Source organism: Corvus moneduloides, chromosome 6 (assembly GCF_009650955.1).
Source record: "Corvus moneduloides isolate bCorMon1 chromosome 6, bCorMon1.pri, whole genome shotgun sequence".
Lineage (NCBI taxonomy): Eukaryota > Metazoa > Chordata > Aves > Passeriformes > Corvidae > Corvus > Corvus moneduloides.
The window spans coordinates 44,709,409-44,727,655 of NC_045481.1; the positions used below are offsets into that span (position 1 = coordinate 44,709,409).

At 37.7% G+C, this 18,247-nt stretch overlaps 1 protein-coding gene across 10 annotated transcripts in view; it reads right to left on the bottom strand.

Annotated features, from left to right (window-relative positions):
* PPP6R3 (protein phosphatase 6 regulatory subunit 3) overlaps positions 1–18,247 on the bottom strand; it is a 52,596-nt gene that overhangs the window by 22,045 nt on the left and 12,304 nt on the right. For 7 of the 10 annotated variants that reach the window (XR_004240593.1, XM_032110775.1, XM_032110774.1 and 4 more), the window contains exons 2-13: positions 16,594–16,760; positions 10,858–10,985; positions 8,648–8,880; positions 7,523–7,709; positions 6,555–6,692; positions 5,967–6,032; positions 5,406–5,518; positions 4,823–4,936; positions 4,024–4,153; positions 2,766–2,918; positions 608–757; positions 61–125 (exon numbers count right to left, since the gene is read on the bottom strand). Coding sequence is in view for 9 of the 10 variants with exons in the window: in XM_032110775.1 (XP_031966666.1) it covers positions 61–125; positions 608–757; positions 2,766–2,918; positions 4,024–4,153; positions 4,823–4,936; positions 5,406–5,518; positions 5,967–6,032; positions 6,555–6,692; positions 7,523–7,709; positions 8,648–8,880; positions 10,858–10,869 (1,361 nt within the window). In the remaining variant the exon portion in view is untranslated. The remainder of the gene's footprint in view (positions 1–60; positions 126–607; positions 758–2,765; positions 2,919–4,023; positions 4,154–4,822; positions 4,937–5,405; positions 5,519–5,966; positions 6,033–6,554; positions 6,693–7,522; positions 7,710–8,647; positions 8,881–10,857; positions 10,986–16,593; positions 16,761–18,247) is intronic. The other 3 variants (XM_032110773.1, XM_032110771.1, XM_032110772.1) reach the window with 2 other exon arrangements.

An 18,247-nucleotide genomic window follows, 5' to 3' on the forward strand; every position in this document is an offset into this window, starting at 1 on the left:
CATTTCACAACTCAAGTCTTATTTAGACAATTGCAGGGAATGAGAAAACTAATTACTCACTGTTTTTTCTCATTCATCTCCCACGCTTCAAGTATTCTTTCTATTAATTGGCACTTAAGGAAGAGCTGTAAAAAAGCAAAATATGCTTAGTAGCAGTAAAGTGGAACACTATTTATGCATTTTACAGTTGATACTAGAGTCTACAAGACAATTAATTTCAGGTTCACTAAAGGGTTGAATGCCCAGCAGTCAGATAACAACCACAAACCAAAAAGCTAAACCTGTATTAATCCTACTCCCCTTTCTAAGTGCTGAGTTGCTGTAGTAGCATAAAGCTACTGAAATAGCAATTTTAAGTCTCAAAAATAGGAGGAACTTCAAGGAAAATAAATAAACACTTGCATTTCCTCACCGTGCTCGCTTTGGAGCAACAAAAAAAATCTACTCTATGGCAGTTTCAGGTTTAACACCCTGAACTAACACTTTAAGTAAAACCAGAAAGACATTCTTTTTCATTCTATACATTAAATAAAATTGGGGTATATTTTATGTAAAATTAACTGTGTGGGAACAGGAAAATTCAAGAGACTCACAAAACACAACTTACATGTTTCAGTAAGAGATTGTCCCCAGTGGAATCCTGATCTGTAATTGTGCCATTTTCCGTGTTTTCAAGAGGACTCGCAAGAATCAATGCAATACAGATTTCTACTTGACTATGCAAAAAGTTATTCCACGTATACTTAAAAAACATGTCCTGAAAAACAAATTCACTGAAGTTTACACAAACCAAGATCTTCTTGACTATGCAAAAAGTTATTCCACGTATACTTAAAAAACATGTCCTGAAAAACAAATTCACTGAAGTTTACACAAACCAAGATCTTTTCATTAAACATAACCAATAGTCTCACCCACCTAATCATTTGAATTACTACACTGGAGGAAATTCTTTAAGTTTTTACACTAAGTATTATTGTGCAAGAGAAAATTTGTGACCCACAAGAACAGTAATTCTTGTGGTTGCCATTATCTGAATGCAAGGAATACTATACTGGATCAAAACAAGAATGCAACTCTAACTGGACTTATTGCAGGGGTCACTAGTAATGCACTTTCAGACTATGAAGATGGTGAGAAATAATGCTCCCCACTTACATTCCTTCTGCCAGCTGCTGCCCAGAAAGTCCCAGAGTCAGAAGTGTTATTTATGACCTTAGAAGTCCTTGACTTTTTTCAGTTCACTTAACCTTCCTGGTATCTATAATCCCCTTTTGTAAGTGCGCTCCTAACTTCAGTGAGATTCCTTACAAAATTGTATCTACCTGTTTTAAACCCACCATCCACTAATTTTATCCTCCTATTACAGAAAGCTACCTCAGATAATCTAGACACAGTTTAAGATTATTAACAAAGCACAAGACAAATACTGAGGTTGAGATACAATACACAGCATCCATTTAGTCATGTTCCTGCTTCTCCCCATGTTTTCTCTTAAACATAGGAAAGATTTTCTTCAAGCCTAGTTATTTTAGGCTACTCACTGCAAAATGCAAATGACTGCTGTCACTGGCAAAATGTAATGAGTTCTGGAAAGATGTGCAGTGATTGGAACAGCATTGAACAACTTTAGTCTCACTCAAAGTACAGCTAAAGGTCTTCAATCTACCTTCAGTCCTCCTAAACTAATGGCATTCTCCCGTAACTTTTCCTAAGTCAAGTCTGCACAGTAAAACGTGCTGTTTCAGCAAACAGCAGGAAGCACCAAGGCTTCTATGGCTACAATTATTTTTTTCCTTACGTAAAACCTGCAACAGAAAAGTGTGTTCAAACCTCACTGAACTTAGTTTACAAAATAATCTATTTACAATAACATGCAAGTATTCATAATGTGTATGTTCCCTTAGACAATGGATCTAGGAAAAACATCAGCTACAGTGAAGTCAGCTATTTGTATAAAAGTTAGTACCTGTCTGCAAACCCAATTGCCAAGAAAATTTGAGATGAAAACATTTCAATCACACTGTATTAATCAGTCACAGGAAAAAGGGGTTTTGGACTAAAATCAGGAAAGAGAAGGTATTTACACTTTAAGCTTGCAATTGCCAACTTGGAAGTTTACATATTGTTACTCACAAACTAGCTTAAGTTCTACATGATTTGCTAGCTATCTTTTAATCAACCAGTATTTGGATTTCTTGGGTGAACCTGAACACAAAGAATACATCTGCTAAAGTGGAAGTGTGAGGTAGGAAGTACTCAAAGTACATATTCACGTTAGCACAGAGTTAGGTAACTGAGTTTGCTGTACACCTCCATGCTTTGAAGTTTGAAGGAATACAAGCTACCAAGAATAACTGTTCCTTTACAGGACATGGCTGAGATACCATTTTGTAGGCCATACATTAAGTGAGGAAAAAGGGCTTTGAGGGATCAACTTGGAAAAAAACTGAAAATAGCAATGAAGCCTTGAACAGGGCTGAAAACCTGAGAACATCCAGTTGAAAACAGGCTTATTAAGAAAACCACATATTTATGAAGGTATAGCAAATAAGAACCATTCAAGTGGTCAGAGGAAAACGCTGACTTCAGACAGATGGATTAACAGTAAAATCCAATATTAAAACTTCTTAAAACAAGCAATAGACATCACAGTACAAAGGTGCTGAAAAGTTACGCTGGAAAATTAGCTGCAGTGTCAGAAAAAGCAGACAAGATCTTAATAGCAATCCATAAAAATAAAGAAGACAGCATTAAGTTCTTACCAGTATTACTCCTATGCTGTTAAGTTCTATAAGCTCCTGATTCACACTGCTTGTATTTGTCTGTAAAAGGCTAGATATTAATCTAATCACATTTAAACGTGTGTTTCCCACAGGTGGATCCAGTACACCCCAGGTTGTCTTCATGACGCTTTTCTGAAAAAGAAAAAAGTTTAATACATAAACCCATTAAAATATCTTTTAAAAAAATCAGCTCATCATTACTACATACAATGACTGAGTAGTGCTTAAAAATAGACACATTTAGTCCTTGAGCAACTGTCTTACCTTCATCCTGCAAAAAAAACCCTATTTTTAATTCCAAATACTGTAGCTTATCTTAATTCCACAGACAAGAAGCATTAAAATCAGTCACATGAAAGCAAGAACTTTGTAAAAAATGATTGCTAACTATAGACAGGATCTCAAAGTAGATGAAGTCTACTCAACCTTGAAAGGAATTAGGAGAGAGTTCCTAAGAAATTCTTCTCACTCCCTAATCCAGCTATATTCTGCATTACTAAAGTATACAGAGAACAGCTCGGCAGACAGTCTAAATATATTATAATGCCTCAGCAACCATGACTTTGTATACTTAAAAACAATTCCGTTTTCATTTCTCTATTAAAATCTGCAGCACCCAGTTCAGGGTGCAGTGCTCCAGCTGAAATTCTGCAAATGAAAATAAATGTGAGTAGAAAATACAAATGGATCACAGGTAAACCCCCTATTTATACACTTTTTAACTTTTGCAAGAGCATGACATAGGTAAGCTGCTTGAATCAGTTAAAAAGCCCAAGGAATTTAACATGCCTAGAGCACAGGGATGTGTCATGGAGCTGGTCCACTTGGGTCCCAGAAAGTCAAGAGAATTGCACAAGCCTAATGTGGGCCATTCCGAAGTTCCAAACACCAGCAGCATCTATAGTCTGTGTTTCCTATCCAGATAGGATTTCCAAGCAGAAAATAGGACCTGTCTTGAGAATATATAGCAAATCTCTTTTCGTTGCTTTCAGAAAGAAGTAATTGCTTCAAGGTCACTTTGCTAATTAAACAAAGTTTGTGCTGGAAAAGCACAAAACACTGCTGCTCATTATTACTGTTTGCCTGAGCCAAAGCTCACAACAGGCTAGGAAGTAGCCTGGGCACTTGGCCTGAAAGCTGTCAGACTGGGTTTTGGTTGTTATTATAGTCCACTTAAAGCAGACACATGGTGAGTGTCGCTTCAATTAATTTGGTAACGACGCAAGATTTCACTTACTTTTGGAGGCTCAAGTAGGAGCTCATGGAAGGATGAAAGTCGAGCTTTTATGGCTTCTAAAACACTTTTGTTGACAGAGTATGTGGAATTGCTCATGCCTGGAGGACAGATCTCTATATGGCCTTCAAATCTAAAACACACATAAGCAAAAACTGATAATTAGTATCAAAACTAGTTGTAATCCATCTCTGAGATATGTAACAGTTCTGAAAGGATGCAAGATGAAGAGGCAAAAAATGCAAAACCACAGGGTTACAAGTACATAAAATTTAAGTGTTACATAATGGTTGAACAAGAGATTTTCCCAAACATTAGCCCTAGCATTTCTACGTTTATTGTGCTTGAAATCCCCAAAATAGTTTTGAGAATAAAAATTACATTTTGATTTGCTTTATTGAAGCAGATAAAGAGCTTCATTTGTGTATTCCAAACAATGTACATTGAATGTACCAGAGACATCTGCTCAGCAGTTTCTCCAAATGAAGTTGCAATAACATTACAAATAACTTTCTGAAGGTCAGTATTCAGTCACTGCACTGCACATATTTACTCTATTCCTTGTATCCAGGAACAAACTGATGAAAATGTAGCTAGTCTGATCTGTCAATTGGTACTTACACTAGCTTCTAGAAAAAGCTGCAGAAAGACCGTCATTTGTTGAAAGTGTAGTAATGCCAACCACAATCACTTGATTTGCATTTTAACTCCTCCAGTTGCAACAAGTCACAGAAATGGTTTGGTCACGAGTACAAAGAAGGCATTTGCTACAGCATAAACCAAGTGAAATAACAACACTTACGTCTGTCGTCTTGTCTCAAGTAAGGTCAACAGGATTTGGATTGCACTGACTATTGCAGATTCATTTTTTTCTTTATGAAAAATATTAGACAGAAGCTGCTCTATGATTTCTTGTCTGAAAAGAAAAGGATTTGCACCAGATGACACCACTTCAGGATACAGCTGTTAGCAGAAGTAACTACTATTTGCCCACATTAAAAAAAAAAGGAGAAGGGAATACAGGAGAAATCTTCTCTGGCAAAAACATACACTTAGATTAACTTAAGTAACAGAACAAAGCCAAAGTCTCCCATATTTAGCCTGCACAGTATCAAGCTGACCTCCACATGTAAGATCCCACTCAATTGGCAGCACAGGAAATACTTTAATGAGACAACTCCTCTCCCACATTCCCCACTAGAAAATCCTCCAGGTCTGCTTTGCTTACTTGCCAAGTTATTTTTCATTACACAAACAAAAGATGGGTAGTCAAGAAAATTCACCTGAAAAGCAGAGCTTGCCATTTCTGAAGGTTTTCAAGGTCAAAAGTTAAAAACTAGTTTCTTATGAAGTGAGAATAAAATCAAAAATTCAAACCAACTTACTTCTCTAAACTTGCAAGCAGTGGATCTGGTTCTGAGCTGTTCTGTACTTGTAACATCTGATCTCTGCTTAGACGAATAATTTCACAGAGTGACTGTGATGCATTTGAATGCCTCTGAAACAGAAAAACAGTACTTTTCACTACAAGAGTAATAGCATGCTGAACTCTAATTCTTCAGTTAAAAAAAGGTGAAATCTTCAACATGGACAAGAGCTCTCCTACCCAAAAAACATTCAGGCAGTAGCTTTACGCTATAACTAACCCTTAACAAAACAAAAAAACCCTTGAAGCACAAGGCAAGAATCTATTTCCAACATTAAGGTGGCAAAATATGAGAGCTGAATCTTCAAACAACTCCAAGTATGCCTAAGGCTTCAATATGGATTTCAAAAAGGGGGCAGGGAGGTGAACAAAACCACATATCCTCCCTCAAATAACCACACTTAAATACTGAAATGAGCTTACTGAAAAAAGCAAGCAGAAAACAGTAAAACTAAAAGTTCTAAGACCATGTTGTACAGATGAACAGACAGACCCAGGAGAGTGTCACACCTATACTTACATCTTCATCTTGAGACGGGTGTACAATTTCCACAAGCCGCTGGATAATTCTCTCCTCATTTAGCCACTGTAAAAATGTTTGTGGATGTTATCTAAGAATTTTTCCCAAGTGAATGAATTAAATGAATTCACAAAATTGAAAGTAGCCTTTTGACAACTGCCACAAGTCATACTGTCAATACTTCTAAATAAGAATTAACAATACTTCAGAAAAAAAGCAAAATTATTGTTTCTGAGCCATAGTAAAAAAGAAAGCCTTAGGTTAATTTCAGCAAACTTTGATGACAAAAGTGTGTTTGGTAAGGTCCAAAACAATTTTAAAATTGCATCTGTCAGGTATAAGTTAGGTATTAAAGATCAGGGAAGAGATTAGCCACTCGGGTTCTAAGTTGTCCCCAGAAGCACTGGGGCTTCACTGGAAAAGTATTGGCAGCTCAGAAAAAAACCCCCAAAACAAACAAAAAAACCCACAAACCCCCATACATCTAATTTCAGCATATTTAAGAAATAAACTTAGTAAAGCCAGCAGAAGTTAAGCCAGCTTAGAGTTCACACATGTCAGACAAAAATTCTGAGACATTTTACTTACATTTAGCACTTCTTGCCGGGGCTGTGGAGGTTCTATGCAAGTCAGTAGCCTGAGCAACAAATCCATGATAGCAGAGGTCCCTATGTGCTTAATAATGAGGTCTACAAAATCATGCTTCCTCTTTAAAAAATCCACAATCTGGAAATTAAAAGTAAGCTTATATTTGCTTCATGTATTTTACATGACAGATTACATCAATCACGTTTAATTTCACTCTTCTACCAAACTGGGAAAACAGATGAGAATTTCTTAAACACTTCTGCCACTTAAAGCCTGCAGTACAAGACAAGATAAAATAATACACAGGCAGAGAACAGCAAAAGTGGCACAGGGCAGATCCATACTACATGCAGTATGTCCTGAGCCTCCTCTCAAACCCACCTTGCTGACCATAACCTACTTATAATCCAGCACAGTCAGGTTTTCTTTTTGATAAGAATTAGTCTCAGCTTGGAGAGCAAAGCTCAACACAGCAAAATTCTTAACATAATACAAACAGTATCTCAGGTTTGAGAGTCAAGTCTTTGCAGCTGCTTGCAGTATTGGGCCACATGCACTGAGTACAAGAGCATTTCTGAGCAAGGACTCCAAATGTTTCTAGCTTTGTTCTAAATAATTCTTCACATCAAGTCAGACTCACCATCAACTGATTCAAATCATTTATGTTTGCTTCTAACAGGCATAAATGCAAAATACCAGCATATAAAACACTGAGCTAAGCTAAGCCAAAACACTGATTGCATAAACAATCAAAAGCTTAGGCAAATCTGAATCAAATACATCTTACTCATCCAAGTGTATTTTTTAATCCTGTGCATAACAGAAAGGTGTCTTCAGCTAGCATGGAAGCTGAACGCTCTCTTTTGACTCTGCTGCTATCCCTCAATGGTGTAGTCTTAAAGTAGAATTGCTGAGTACTACAACTTTATCAGAGCACTTCTTAAATTGGTGAGTTTGCAAAGAATTACCTGTTCCGGTTTTCTGCTGATAAGAATACTTAACACCTTGCTGAAGAAACTGGCCAGTAGAGGGTTTAGAGGAGATTCATTTAAGAGGAAGCTGTACAGTTTCAGGAGTAAGGATTCCTCTTCTCCCAACCGATCATTGATCTGTGAGACATCTGATGTAAGCAGCTCACATGATATGTTTGGGTATCTGGGGAAAAGAAAAAATTATCATTCATACTTCAGAGTTCTCATCCTTCCAGCTCTGAATTCAGAACCTGATAAGGCATCTGACCAAATTTTCAAGCAAGGTTGGCCTACAGTAAACTAGCAAACTAACACAAAGTAATAAAACTGCACATTCAGCCTATAAGCTGTTTTCATTTAAGAAGTTGACTACTTTGATCTTCAGTAGCAATAGAATACCAGTAGGGAAGTTGAGAAAGGAAAGAGCAAGCATGTATTTTAGGATCTATTGTTATATCCATCTGTTCAAGTACTGACCTCTTATTTGCTTCAATTTCCAACTCTACTAGAAACATTTACAGGAGGCTTGGTTTACCAGAAATGGTGAAGTTTAGCAACTAAGAGTGTAGCTTATTTCACATTATTTTAACACACCATTTTAAGAAAAAAAGCAGCTTTCTGTATGGACAACGCTAAAACAGGCCAAAAGCAGTAGAAGTGCTTTTATACAAATTGCTACACAAATTTTGAGTTTGAACTTCCTCAGCAAGCCAGAAGTCATGGCCATATCCCAGAAAGAAAAACATCAGCATTTAGACCCTAAGGACATTCTTTCAAGGAGTACCACAAATCTTCTAAAAGGCATCTTTAAAACATCTTACAAGTCAACAAAACAAAGTTAACCATGGAGCTATACTACCCAAAAAGGGTTTTTGTCCTTTGGACATGAACTGGTTTTGGAAGCATTTGTGAGGAAGAAGCTTCCATTTGAAAACTATGCATGTATTAGAATTATTTATTTAAAAGTTCCACGAAGCCTCTTGAAAACAGACTTAATCTAAAACACACCAACATTGTACTAGACACCAGCACAAAGGGATTCACACTATCAAATTAACTATCAGATTAAGTTAGTCCTCTTTCCACCTTCCGAATCTTTCCCAACCCCAAAAGTTTTCCTACTTATATCGAATTTTTTCATCCATGTCTTGAGGTGGCTCTTCAATAATAAATGAAACTAAGTCTTCCAAACATTCTGACTTCAGCAGAAACTCTATAAGTTTGCGATTCTGAGCCTTGCACTCCTGCAGAACATCCTCTTCATCCATCAGTTCCTTCAGTGTTACATCTTCTCTCTCCAGAAGTGTATCTATGTGCGATGACGAATGGAGATCAAATTTCCAAAACATGCTGGTCTGTGTAGGAAGAATAGCAGTATATTAGCAGTAGCCATTATTCTAACATCCAAAGATGAAAGTTAGGCAGGGTTTTACTTACATGAAAGGAACATGCTAATTTGCATTAAAGAAAACAGTATAAACTTTGGTTTTCAATTTACTAAATTTGCTCTTCCCATTCCTTGTTTTTAATCTACGCATTGAGTCAGAGATTCAGAACAATTTGCTCAGCAATTAATAGAGCTGGGGGAAGATGAAATGGACAGAGCATAACTGCCCTGAAGTACCACCCCCACCATGGAAGAAAACACCTATAAAGGTAGAGGAATTGAAAGAATTTTAGTTTGCAGGCAGCACACTTTAGAGTGCAGGAGCTAATTTCAACACTATGCTGATTGTACATGCCTCCACAAACCTGACAGAGGAGGAACATCAAAGGACAAGATGTATTACACAAATATGTCAAGGGCAGTGGCCCCAACCACTGAAATACTCTAAGAGGCTGTAACAGATGTAGAAGAATGAACAACTTCACCTTTTCCTATAAAATGCTTTGGCACCTCTATATTAATTCTGTTTCTCTAAAGACACCTTGTGAACAGTTGCCATTGAGACAACTGTGCTACCAGAAAAGAGTATTTCAGTCTACAATATATCCAATAAATTCTTGCTTTCACCTCTCACTAAGCTCAATACAAACACTCACTTCATTTCCCTCCAGCCCTGAAAACAGGGCTTTTACATGACATTTGACCTCTGAAACAGTATTAACTGGGCTTGAATGAATGCAGATTTTAAGTGGACTGAAAAGAGATACCAGAGATACTGGAACACAGTAAGAAAAACCTTCCCCTCCTTACAAGTGAAAGCGGCAGTTTTGAGCAGCACTCTTAAATGAAGAAACACTCCTTTTGCTCCTTTAGGAAATGTTTACCAAATGTGAAAGACTAATTCAATGTATTAGTTACTGCTGTGCATTAGGAATATCAGCTGTGAGGACATGCAGTTAAGGCAGAGAATTTCAGTGAATAGTAGTATTTTAGCAAGGACAATTCTGTAAACTGTAGGCTGTATACAGGAGCAAGCTAAAAGGCAATAATCCAACAATGCTGTTGTCACACTCAAAACATCCCATAAAAATTAGAATAGAAATATCCAATTCTTTTGCAACTAAGAGGCAGCATTTAAGCACTTCTTTTACAGCTACTTTGAACAGGATTGTGTCAAATTTAGTACTTGAGCAGTTTGGAAACAGAAACAACCTCAAGGATCTAGCAAAACTTTTATGTGCACAATCTTTCCATTAGCATGACTTCCATTATTCAGCATAAATATTGTAAAGCTTGGTATATTCACTATAGAGACATTTTAATTGCTTTTAGGGTTTTAATTGTTGCTTTAAGCACTACATACTGATCACGTGATCTCTCCCGACTCTGCTTAACCTTTTTTCAGAAGTTGTAACACACATAACTGGCCCTAGATTACATAGTTTTCTGTTTAAAGATATGGGATTCAAACAAAATCAATCAGGCAATGTACAGATTTATTCAATTGCAGTATTGGTGCTTATCTAACATCCCATGCCAGTATTAAATGATTAGGAGGCAGAAAAAAATTATTTTGGACTAAAAGTATTAGTAAACTTACAAGCAGGGTTTAACACACCTGATCTCACAGATCAGCTTAAATCAATTTACACTGTTATGAAAAACACTAGCTACACAGAAACTTACTGTGAGGAAATGAAACTAGTGCATTATTAAAGTCAGAGGATAGTTTTTGATTGGGATTTTTAAATCTCTAGAAAGTTGATCAAATCCCTCCCCTTGCCCCAATTAGTGAAAGTACCATTCTTGTAAGTAACCACCATCAATGCTAATTCCAGATGTAAATACCTCTGTAGTAATTAATGCTCATTTCAGTATTTCTCAGTTAGTTATTCCAAGAGAAATTCAACAATGGAAAAGAGCAATAACAAAAAAAGAGGCGTACTACTGCAAACATGTTACTGCGTTATTTCACAATCTGTCTCCCAGGCAAGCTCTTTTAGGGGCTGCTCCCTCAACATGTCAGGTGCCGGCCACAGATTATTCCATCACTTCTCAACAGGAGCCCAGGTCCTTTGAAATAAGGAAAAATAAACAACATAAACTGTGCCAGAGGGAAAGTCCAGGAACCCTGAAGAGAAGAGAATTTTCTTAGGCGTTATAACTAACAGTAATCTAGAATCAGCCTAGCATAGTTTTGATTGGAAGTCTTAAAATCAAAACATGTCATCGCTATTTTTCTCAGAGCCTACTGTTCTACCCTCCCTCCCAAAATCTACTAATTCTGAAATTCTGAATCATCATCATGCTTTTTCAAATTTCAGTCCCATTAACAGAGTTGGCATAAGGCCTTCTGTCAAAAACTCGTATGTGTCCTCCTTCCAAAATTTCAGTACCTGCAAATTTACAAAAAACTCAATGGGTCAAATGGGTTGTATTACTCCGAGCGTTACTTCACTTTCAATAAGAGCAGAAAAAGACATCTGGATTCAATGCAAGATACAAAAGACTTCCAAATATAAGACATGCTTAAGACTAGAAACTACAAGAAGCAAAATAATCCAGGATAATGTTAAAAATTCTCACGTGTAAAGACAAAATGTGTTAAAGATGGTAAAGATGCTGCATGTATTTGACTGTCTTTTGTAACGTGTTAGTCTTCTATAATCTCTGAAAGTTCCCAGTAAGCAAGGCTAACATCCAGGTCATTAAACAGTACTTATGAAAGTTTACATCAACTTGCTGATGCACAGCTTATGACAATTCAAGATCTTGAGCAATACCCAATACCCAGAAAAAATACTGCTTTGTTTTCTTAATTAATATTGTTAATGGATTCTTCTCTGAATGAATGCTGAATAGCATTCCATGTAATAAACACTTGACTTGAATCTGAAAAGAAAAAAGCAGTTCAACAAAGCAAAGAAAGCCTGCTTTCAACTGCTGGCATACAGGTAACTGAAATTCTCACTTTTATTATCTGCTAAATGAAAGAAATAAAGCTTAGAAACAATTCTTTCAGACCAAGAAGGAAAATTAAATCTTCTGTCTGTTACAGGGAAAGAAAACCACACAAGTATTTTTAACAGTAACTAATCAGTGGTTCTTTCTGGAGGTCAAGTGCTTAAGTGGCATTTCCATCAAAAAAAGCTGGTAACAGTTGTATCACAAAGTCTCTCTGCAGCTTCAAGTGATAGTAACTGTCACACATCTTTCCTGAATAGACACATTCCTGTTTTCAAGCTACCAGACTAAGAGGGCAATTCCAGTCCAGTCAGAGAAGCACATCGTTTAATTTTGGACAACATCTCCTATACCAAACCTTTTACAAAATAGAGTAACAAGTCTTTAAGGCATCCAGAAATCTTTTCAGTAAGTAAGAAAACTAAAGTAAGCTGCTCCTTTGAGTTGGAACTTTTAAGCATCATACTTAGGTTAAACGAACATGAGAAGGGTGTTTTTACACCGAGTTCCTTCCAACTCAGTACCTCAGACTTCCACATAAAAGTTGAGCATTGGCAGCTCCAAGAAGACAGGGGCATCTAGACTAGTGTAGATGGAAAACTAGAAGGGTTCCAGTAACCAGCTGAAGGCTCTTTCACCTGACAGCTACACAGATGTCAAAAGCATATACACAGAGCTTCTGGTAGGAACTTCACAGATTTTACTGCAATGCCCATTTTCACTTTTCAAGCAAGAGAAACTTAAAAGCGTATCAGTGTCAAGCTGAAGATTCTGTAATATGTGAAATTGTGGGAAATGCTACATATAGAGTTGTAACAATTAGTGCATTATAAAAAAAAAAAAAATCAAACTCAGAATCTGTCACTTTTCTTTGTGCGCCATTGCATTTTCTAACTATAGGGTTCAAGTACACAGATGGAAAAGAAAACCAGTTACTTTTGCACCAACAGTTTCCATGACTGAAACGCATCGTAAGTGATGCAGCCTACTTCAGCAGAACAGGATTTACAAATTCTGTGCAGCAGCTAGCAAAAGCCAACCTAGTTGTTGGATGTAAGGAGAGCAACCACCAAAGGAGTCCTGGATTTTAAGATAGTCTTGCATTTCTTAATGACAAAATCATTTCCAATGCAGAGAATCCCCTGCCTCCTAAAAACCATGTAGGTAGGTAAGTTTAAGGAAGGACAAATTAATGATGAATTATTAAGTGTTTATCATGAAAAATCTTGGTAAATTATCTTCTAAGACCTTTAAACACATTAAGAAATTTATTTCAAATGCCAAGCATGCTCTTCTGCCAGCTTCACATAACCTCAACTAGTTACTGTCTAGGTATGTTCAGTTAGATTCCAGTTTGGGGCGGGGGGGGTTCCCCTTTCTCCAATCAATGGACTGTAATAAGACACTGCACTAACATTTACAAAGGGCTTAATTTGACACTGAAAGTGGACCATCTGTTCAAAACAAAACTAAGCGCTAATGCACGGAAAAAAATTTAGAGCTGAAGAGAATTACCAGCGACCCAAAATGACAGAAAACACTCTAGCTGCTACTTTTCACACTGCCTGCTGTACTCAGCAGAGCATCACCCATTGTAAACTTGCTGTCTACAACTGCCTGTCCTAACCTATTTGAAAGAGATTTATTTTCAATCAAAGCAGTGAAGTTCGCTGAGTACTACTAGCTAGAAAGATGTAAATTGCTGTTCAAAGCCCCTCGATTTAATTACAGTACTTTACATTACACCCAGCAATCAGAAAAAAATAAAAGCAGTAATAAAGGACAATTTTCATTGCACAGCTGCTACATTTCTTAAACAAAATGTAAGATCAATTTGACATAGAATACAAGTCTCAAGTGAATACAAAATAGCATGTAGCTGTTTCTTCAGTGCCAGAACAGCCTGTTATGTGACAAATGTGAGACCTAGGGGAAAAGAAATACTTCATTACTTACGTTACAATAAGCTAGTGAAGTTTCAAAGAAACTTCGTGGAGAAAGGAGCGAATAGATGGTTTGAAATTAATAGGAATTAAGTAGATCAGAAAATAGAAACACCTCTACTCAACAATTTAATACATACATCTGATACCATGCACATTCCTTCCTAGTCTCCAGGCATAACAAACTAGAAGAGATACTGTAAAGGAAACAAAACCAACCAACAATTCCTTCACGGAAGGCTGGGAGATCTCACACAGGCTGGCTGCACTTCTTTCCTCACAGCAGGATTTCTGGATGCTTCACCCTCTCTTAGCCACTGCTGGGCACAGGCGGCTGCAGAGTGGGATGTTACCAAGGATCTCTGACCCAAGGATGAAGAGCAGGCTGAAGCTTAGGCACGAGGGAAGGCAGAGGGCAGTCCCTGTGCCCAAGGAATGGCAGGAACAGGCGAGTGATCCCTGAAAAAGGGCCCTCAGTCTACCTAAGCCGCCTCCTCCCCCATGAGGGCATCTCTCAGGCCATAGCCTCCCCAACTCCCAGGATGGCCATACTTGGCCACATACACTGCCACCACAGTGGTCTCCTGATGTCATGACAGGATTCTTCCCAGACACTATACTGATTTACAGCACACATGCTCCTCTACTAACTACTACTACGCTTTCTGAGGGTAACTACACCCTCTTGAGAGAAATGCAGGAGATGCTATGTGGCAGTCTTTCCTTGACTGGGAGAAAAACACACCAGAAAACTGTGTGAAGACAGTGATCTCCCAACGCGCTCTTTAACAACGTGCCACCTCCTACTGAGTCAAGTTATTAAGCAGGGACTTTCACACCCCCATCAGACATGAGGAGGAGGAGTCTGCTATTGTTACAGAACACGTAAGAACTGAAGTGAAATCGCTCTTACCCGTATTTATCAACCTAGTCTTCCTTATTTATGAATGCTGGCTGCACTCCTATCTAGATCAGAACTACAAAAACACATTTGTGGATGAGTCAGCAGTGTGCCCTTGTGGCCTGGAGGGACAATGGTATCCTAGGGTGCGTCAGGAAGAGTGTGGCCAGCAGGTCAAGTGAGGTGATCCTGCCCCTCTACTCAGCCCTAGGGAGGCCACATCTGGAGTGCTGTATTCAATCTGGTCTCCACGGTTCAAGAAAGACAAGGAGCTACTGGAGAGGGTCTAGCAGAGGCCACAAAGATGGATTTGGGGTCTGGAGCATCTCTTATGAAGAGAAACTGTGGGAGCTCGGCCTCTTTAGATCAGAGAAGAGAAGACTGAGAGGGCATCTCATTCTTGCATACAAGTATCTAAGTTGGGTGTCAAGATGATGGTGCTGGACTCTTTTCCATGGTGCCAAGCAACAGGATAAGGAGCAACGGCCATAGACTAAATGACAGTAAGTTCCACCTCAACATGAGGAAGAACTTTACAATGAGGGAGGCAGAGGCTGGAACAAGCTATCCAGGGAGGTCATGGAGTCTCGCTCTCTGGAGACATTCAAACCCCACCTGAGTATGCTCACGTGTCACCTGCTCCAGGTGACCTTGCCTTGGCAGGGGGGTAAACTAGATTATCTCCAGAGGTTCCTTCGAACCCTAACTATTCTGTAATCCTATGATCTTTTACATAATATATATATCTACACATACACGCATCATGTGCATATACACCCCCCCCCTTATGACTGAGTGCCCCAATAATCAATAGCTTTGACATGCTGAAGTATGTAAATAAATCTAAACCAGTTAAAGTTTACTCCAAGACATCAATCCCCCAAAATTCAAGAGGTCATAGCTGTTCAACAGAAGTACAAAAATCAGGTGAAATCTACAGTCTGCAATGAATTTAGAAGAGCAATTTTATACCAAGCAACAAATATACCCTCATCAATTCCTACACAATCTCAAACCACAGGTTACTAAGTGTTAACAAAGATCTTAATTACCTGCAATAACTACAAATTAGATACTAATCTCCCCTGCCCAAGTAGAGAAGATGAATCATTGTCTAGTAATTCCACACCAACAGCAAATTACAAATTTAAAATATTAACAGGTCTCAGAATTCAGTTAGACTTTTCCTATTCTGAATTCTCCCAATTATCTTCAAAATGAAAATGAAGGTATCTTTGCACTGAGAAAAGCGCATGACTTAAAATAATATAAAATGCAGGCTAAACAATGCATAGCTACCCAGCAAATACTTTCGCATTGAAACATGAAGTTTAGTACCAAAAAAATCGATTTCAGAAGACAGTATTACTTCAGTTTAATAATCTACAGTGCTAAACATCACTCATACCTATTATATGTCACTTCATGAACACATTTGCTTTGAAACTGTTTCAAAAAGGTTGGGCAGCAGATACACTTCCTGGCACAAAAGCAAAGCACTGTAAAACAAACAGAATATCTGCAACAGCGTGTCTAGAACACCCCTGATTGTCACAGTAAACCAAAGCAGGGTGAAGAAAGAAGATAGTGCAGGAGCACGGTAGGTTAAAAGACAAAGTTAGAATCAGCCAGCTAGAAAGTAGTCAGAAAAAAGATGCAAGAAAAGGGAAGGCATGGCCACAAAGCCTGAACTGAAGAAGGAACTGCAGCTTAGAAAGCAGTAAATGTGAACCTAAAGAAATCAGGTGACCTTAGCAGACATCAGGGACATGAAAAGCTTAAAATTTAAGTGGTTTCTGAATGCTTTAGGATAAGGCTTTATAGACGCACAAGCTAAATCTACTGCTGTAGGTGAAGTTTAATAGTTTCTTACCTGTTAAACACAAAAGTTTTTAAAAGTTAAAAAATCAGTTTTGTATTCTCTCAGGCTTCTTGCCCATTACAGGGTATCCTGGCAACAGCAAAAAAATCTTTCAATCTACAGTACTAGCAGATTAGCAGGACTGAATTAGCATTGAATTAGATGAAGGAGATTTCTTCCTACAACGACAAAAAAAAATTGTATAATTTAATATTGTTAATAGGTTCTATTCAATAGCTCGACAACTGCACGAACACTAAGGACTGTTTTGCAACAAGTACAACACATGAACAGAGGAAGGAAACAACTTGCTAGGAAGAAAAGTGTCAGTTCAGCGGAGCATACACTGAAAATAAAATCAAAAGCAGCATGTCATCTGAAATACTTGTTTACTTTTAAACGAATTTTAACATTTCCCTCCATTTTAGGGAGTCAAAGGAAGAAACTAAAATGAAACTGCCTTTATAGTCTGCACTTCACTGAAATCTAACACAAATCCAGAATTTTTAAAAAAACTATTAGCAATTTCCCATAAAGTAACAACTTCAGATCTGGAAGATCCAAAATACCCATTACTAGAGCTTTCTGCAGTAGGTTTTTTCCTATCTTCATAACTATTTCCTTATATTAATACGTCATTTATCCACAAACCTGCACAGAAATAAACTAAGAAGCATTAAGAATGCCTGTTATGTCAGCACAGGTCTATAAAGAATTCAGCCAGTTTCAATCTGAAAGCAGGCCAACTTGGAAAAAACCAATACGGACCACATCAAGGCTTCCAATGCAACAAGCTGAATTAAGACAGCATTCAGTCACCACTATGAAAATCTCTACTTTTGATAGTTTAATGTTACTTTGCTTTACACTGGAGGAACTAAAGAGCTCGATTAGATATCCTTAACTCTCTTCAGAGTGACACTCACCTGTCTGTGCTTTAGTCCACACCAAACAGGCAAGAAAAAGCATCCTACCAACTGATTTTTCTTTCCAATTAGCTGTTTGTAGTAGTTGCAGGAAGAATTTCTAAAATAAAAATTCACCTTCACTTTCCACCACTTCGAGGGGCTTTTTGATTTTGCTTTTTAACACAGGTTTCAAGCCAGACAATACTTTGGTTTCTTTTGGAAACATGGGTAATATTGTTTATAGAAAATGAAGTACTAGCAACTAAGAAGGGGAACAAAATTAGTAGCACGTTTATTAATTCAGGTCAGTGACTACCCAGTGTTTGGCTGAGAAGCTCTGCTATCAGTTTGTCACAAATACATCTTCAGCTAAAAAACCCAAACTATTCACCACAAAAGGATTTCAAGTATTCAGCCAAAGAGATTAGTGATTTAATTTTACACCTTCCATGTTAAAGATAAGGAGCTGTGTCTTCGAAGCTGGTTTTTGATCTTTGCAGGTGATTTAACAGATGGTCTCTGTCAACCTAAAGATCACAGATTCAAAGAATAGCTTGGGTTGGAAAGGACCTTAAAGATAATATCTCAGGTTATTTTAGTAACCAACATACATATGAACTGAAGCTCAGTGTAATAACACCGACCATAATTCTCTTAAAGGTCTTTTAAAAGCATTTTTTCACCTGCAGACCTGAAGGTCTACATGGCTGACAGACCTGCCAATCCCCTGTGAGTCAAGTGATGAACTAGAGCAGAAA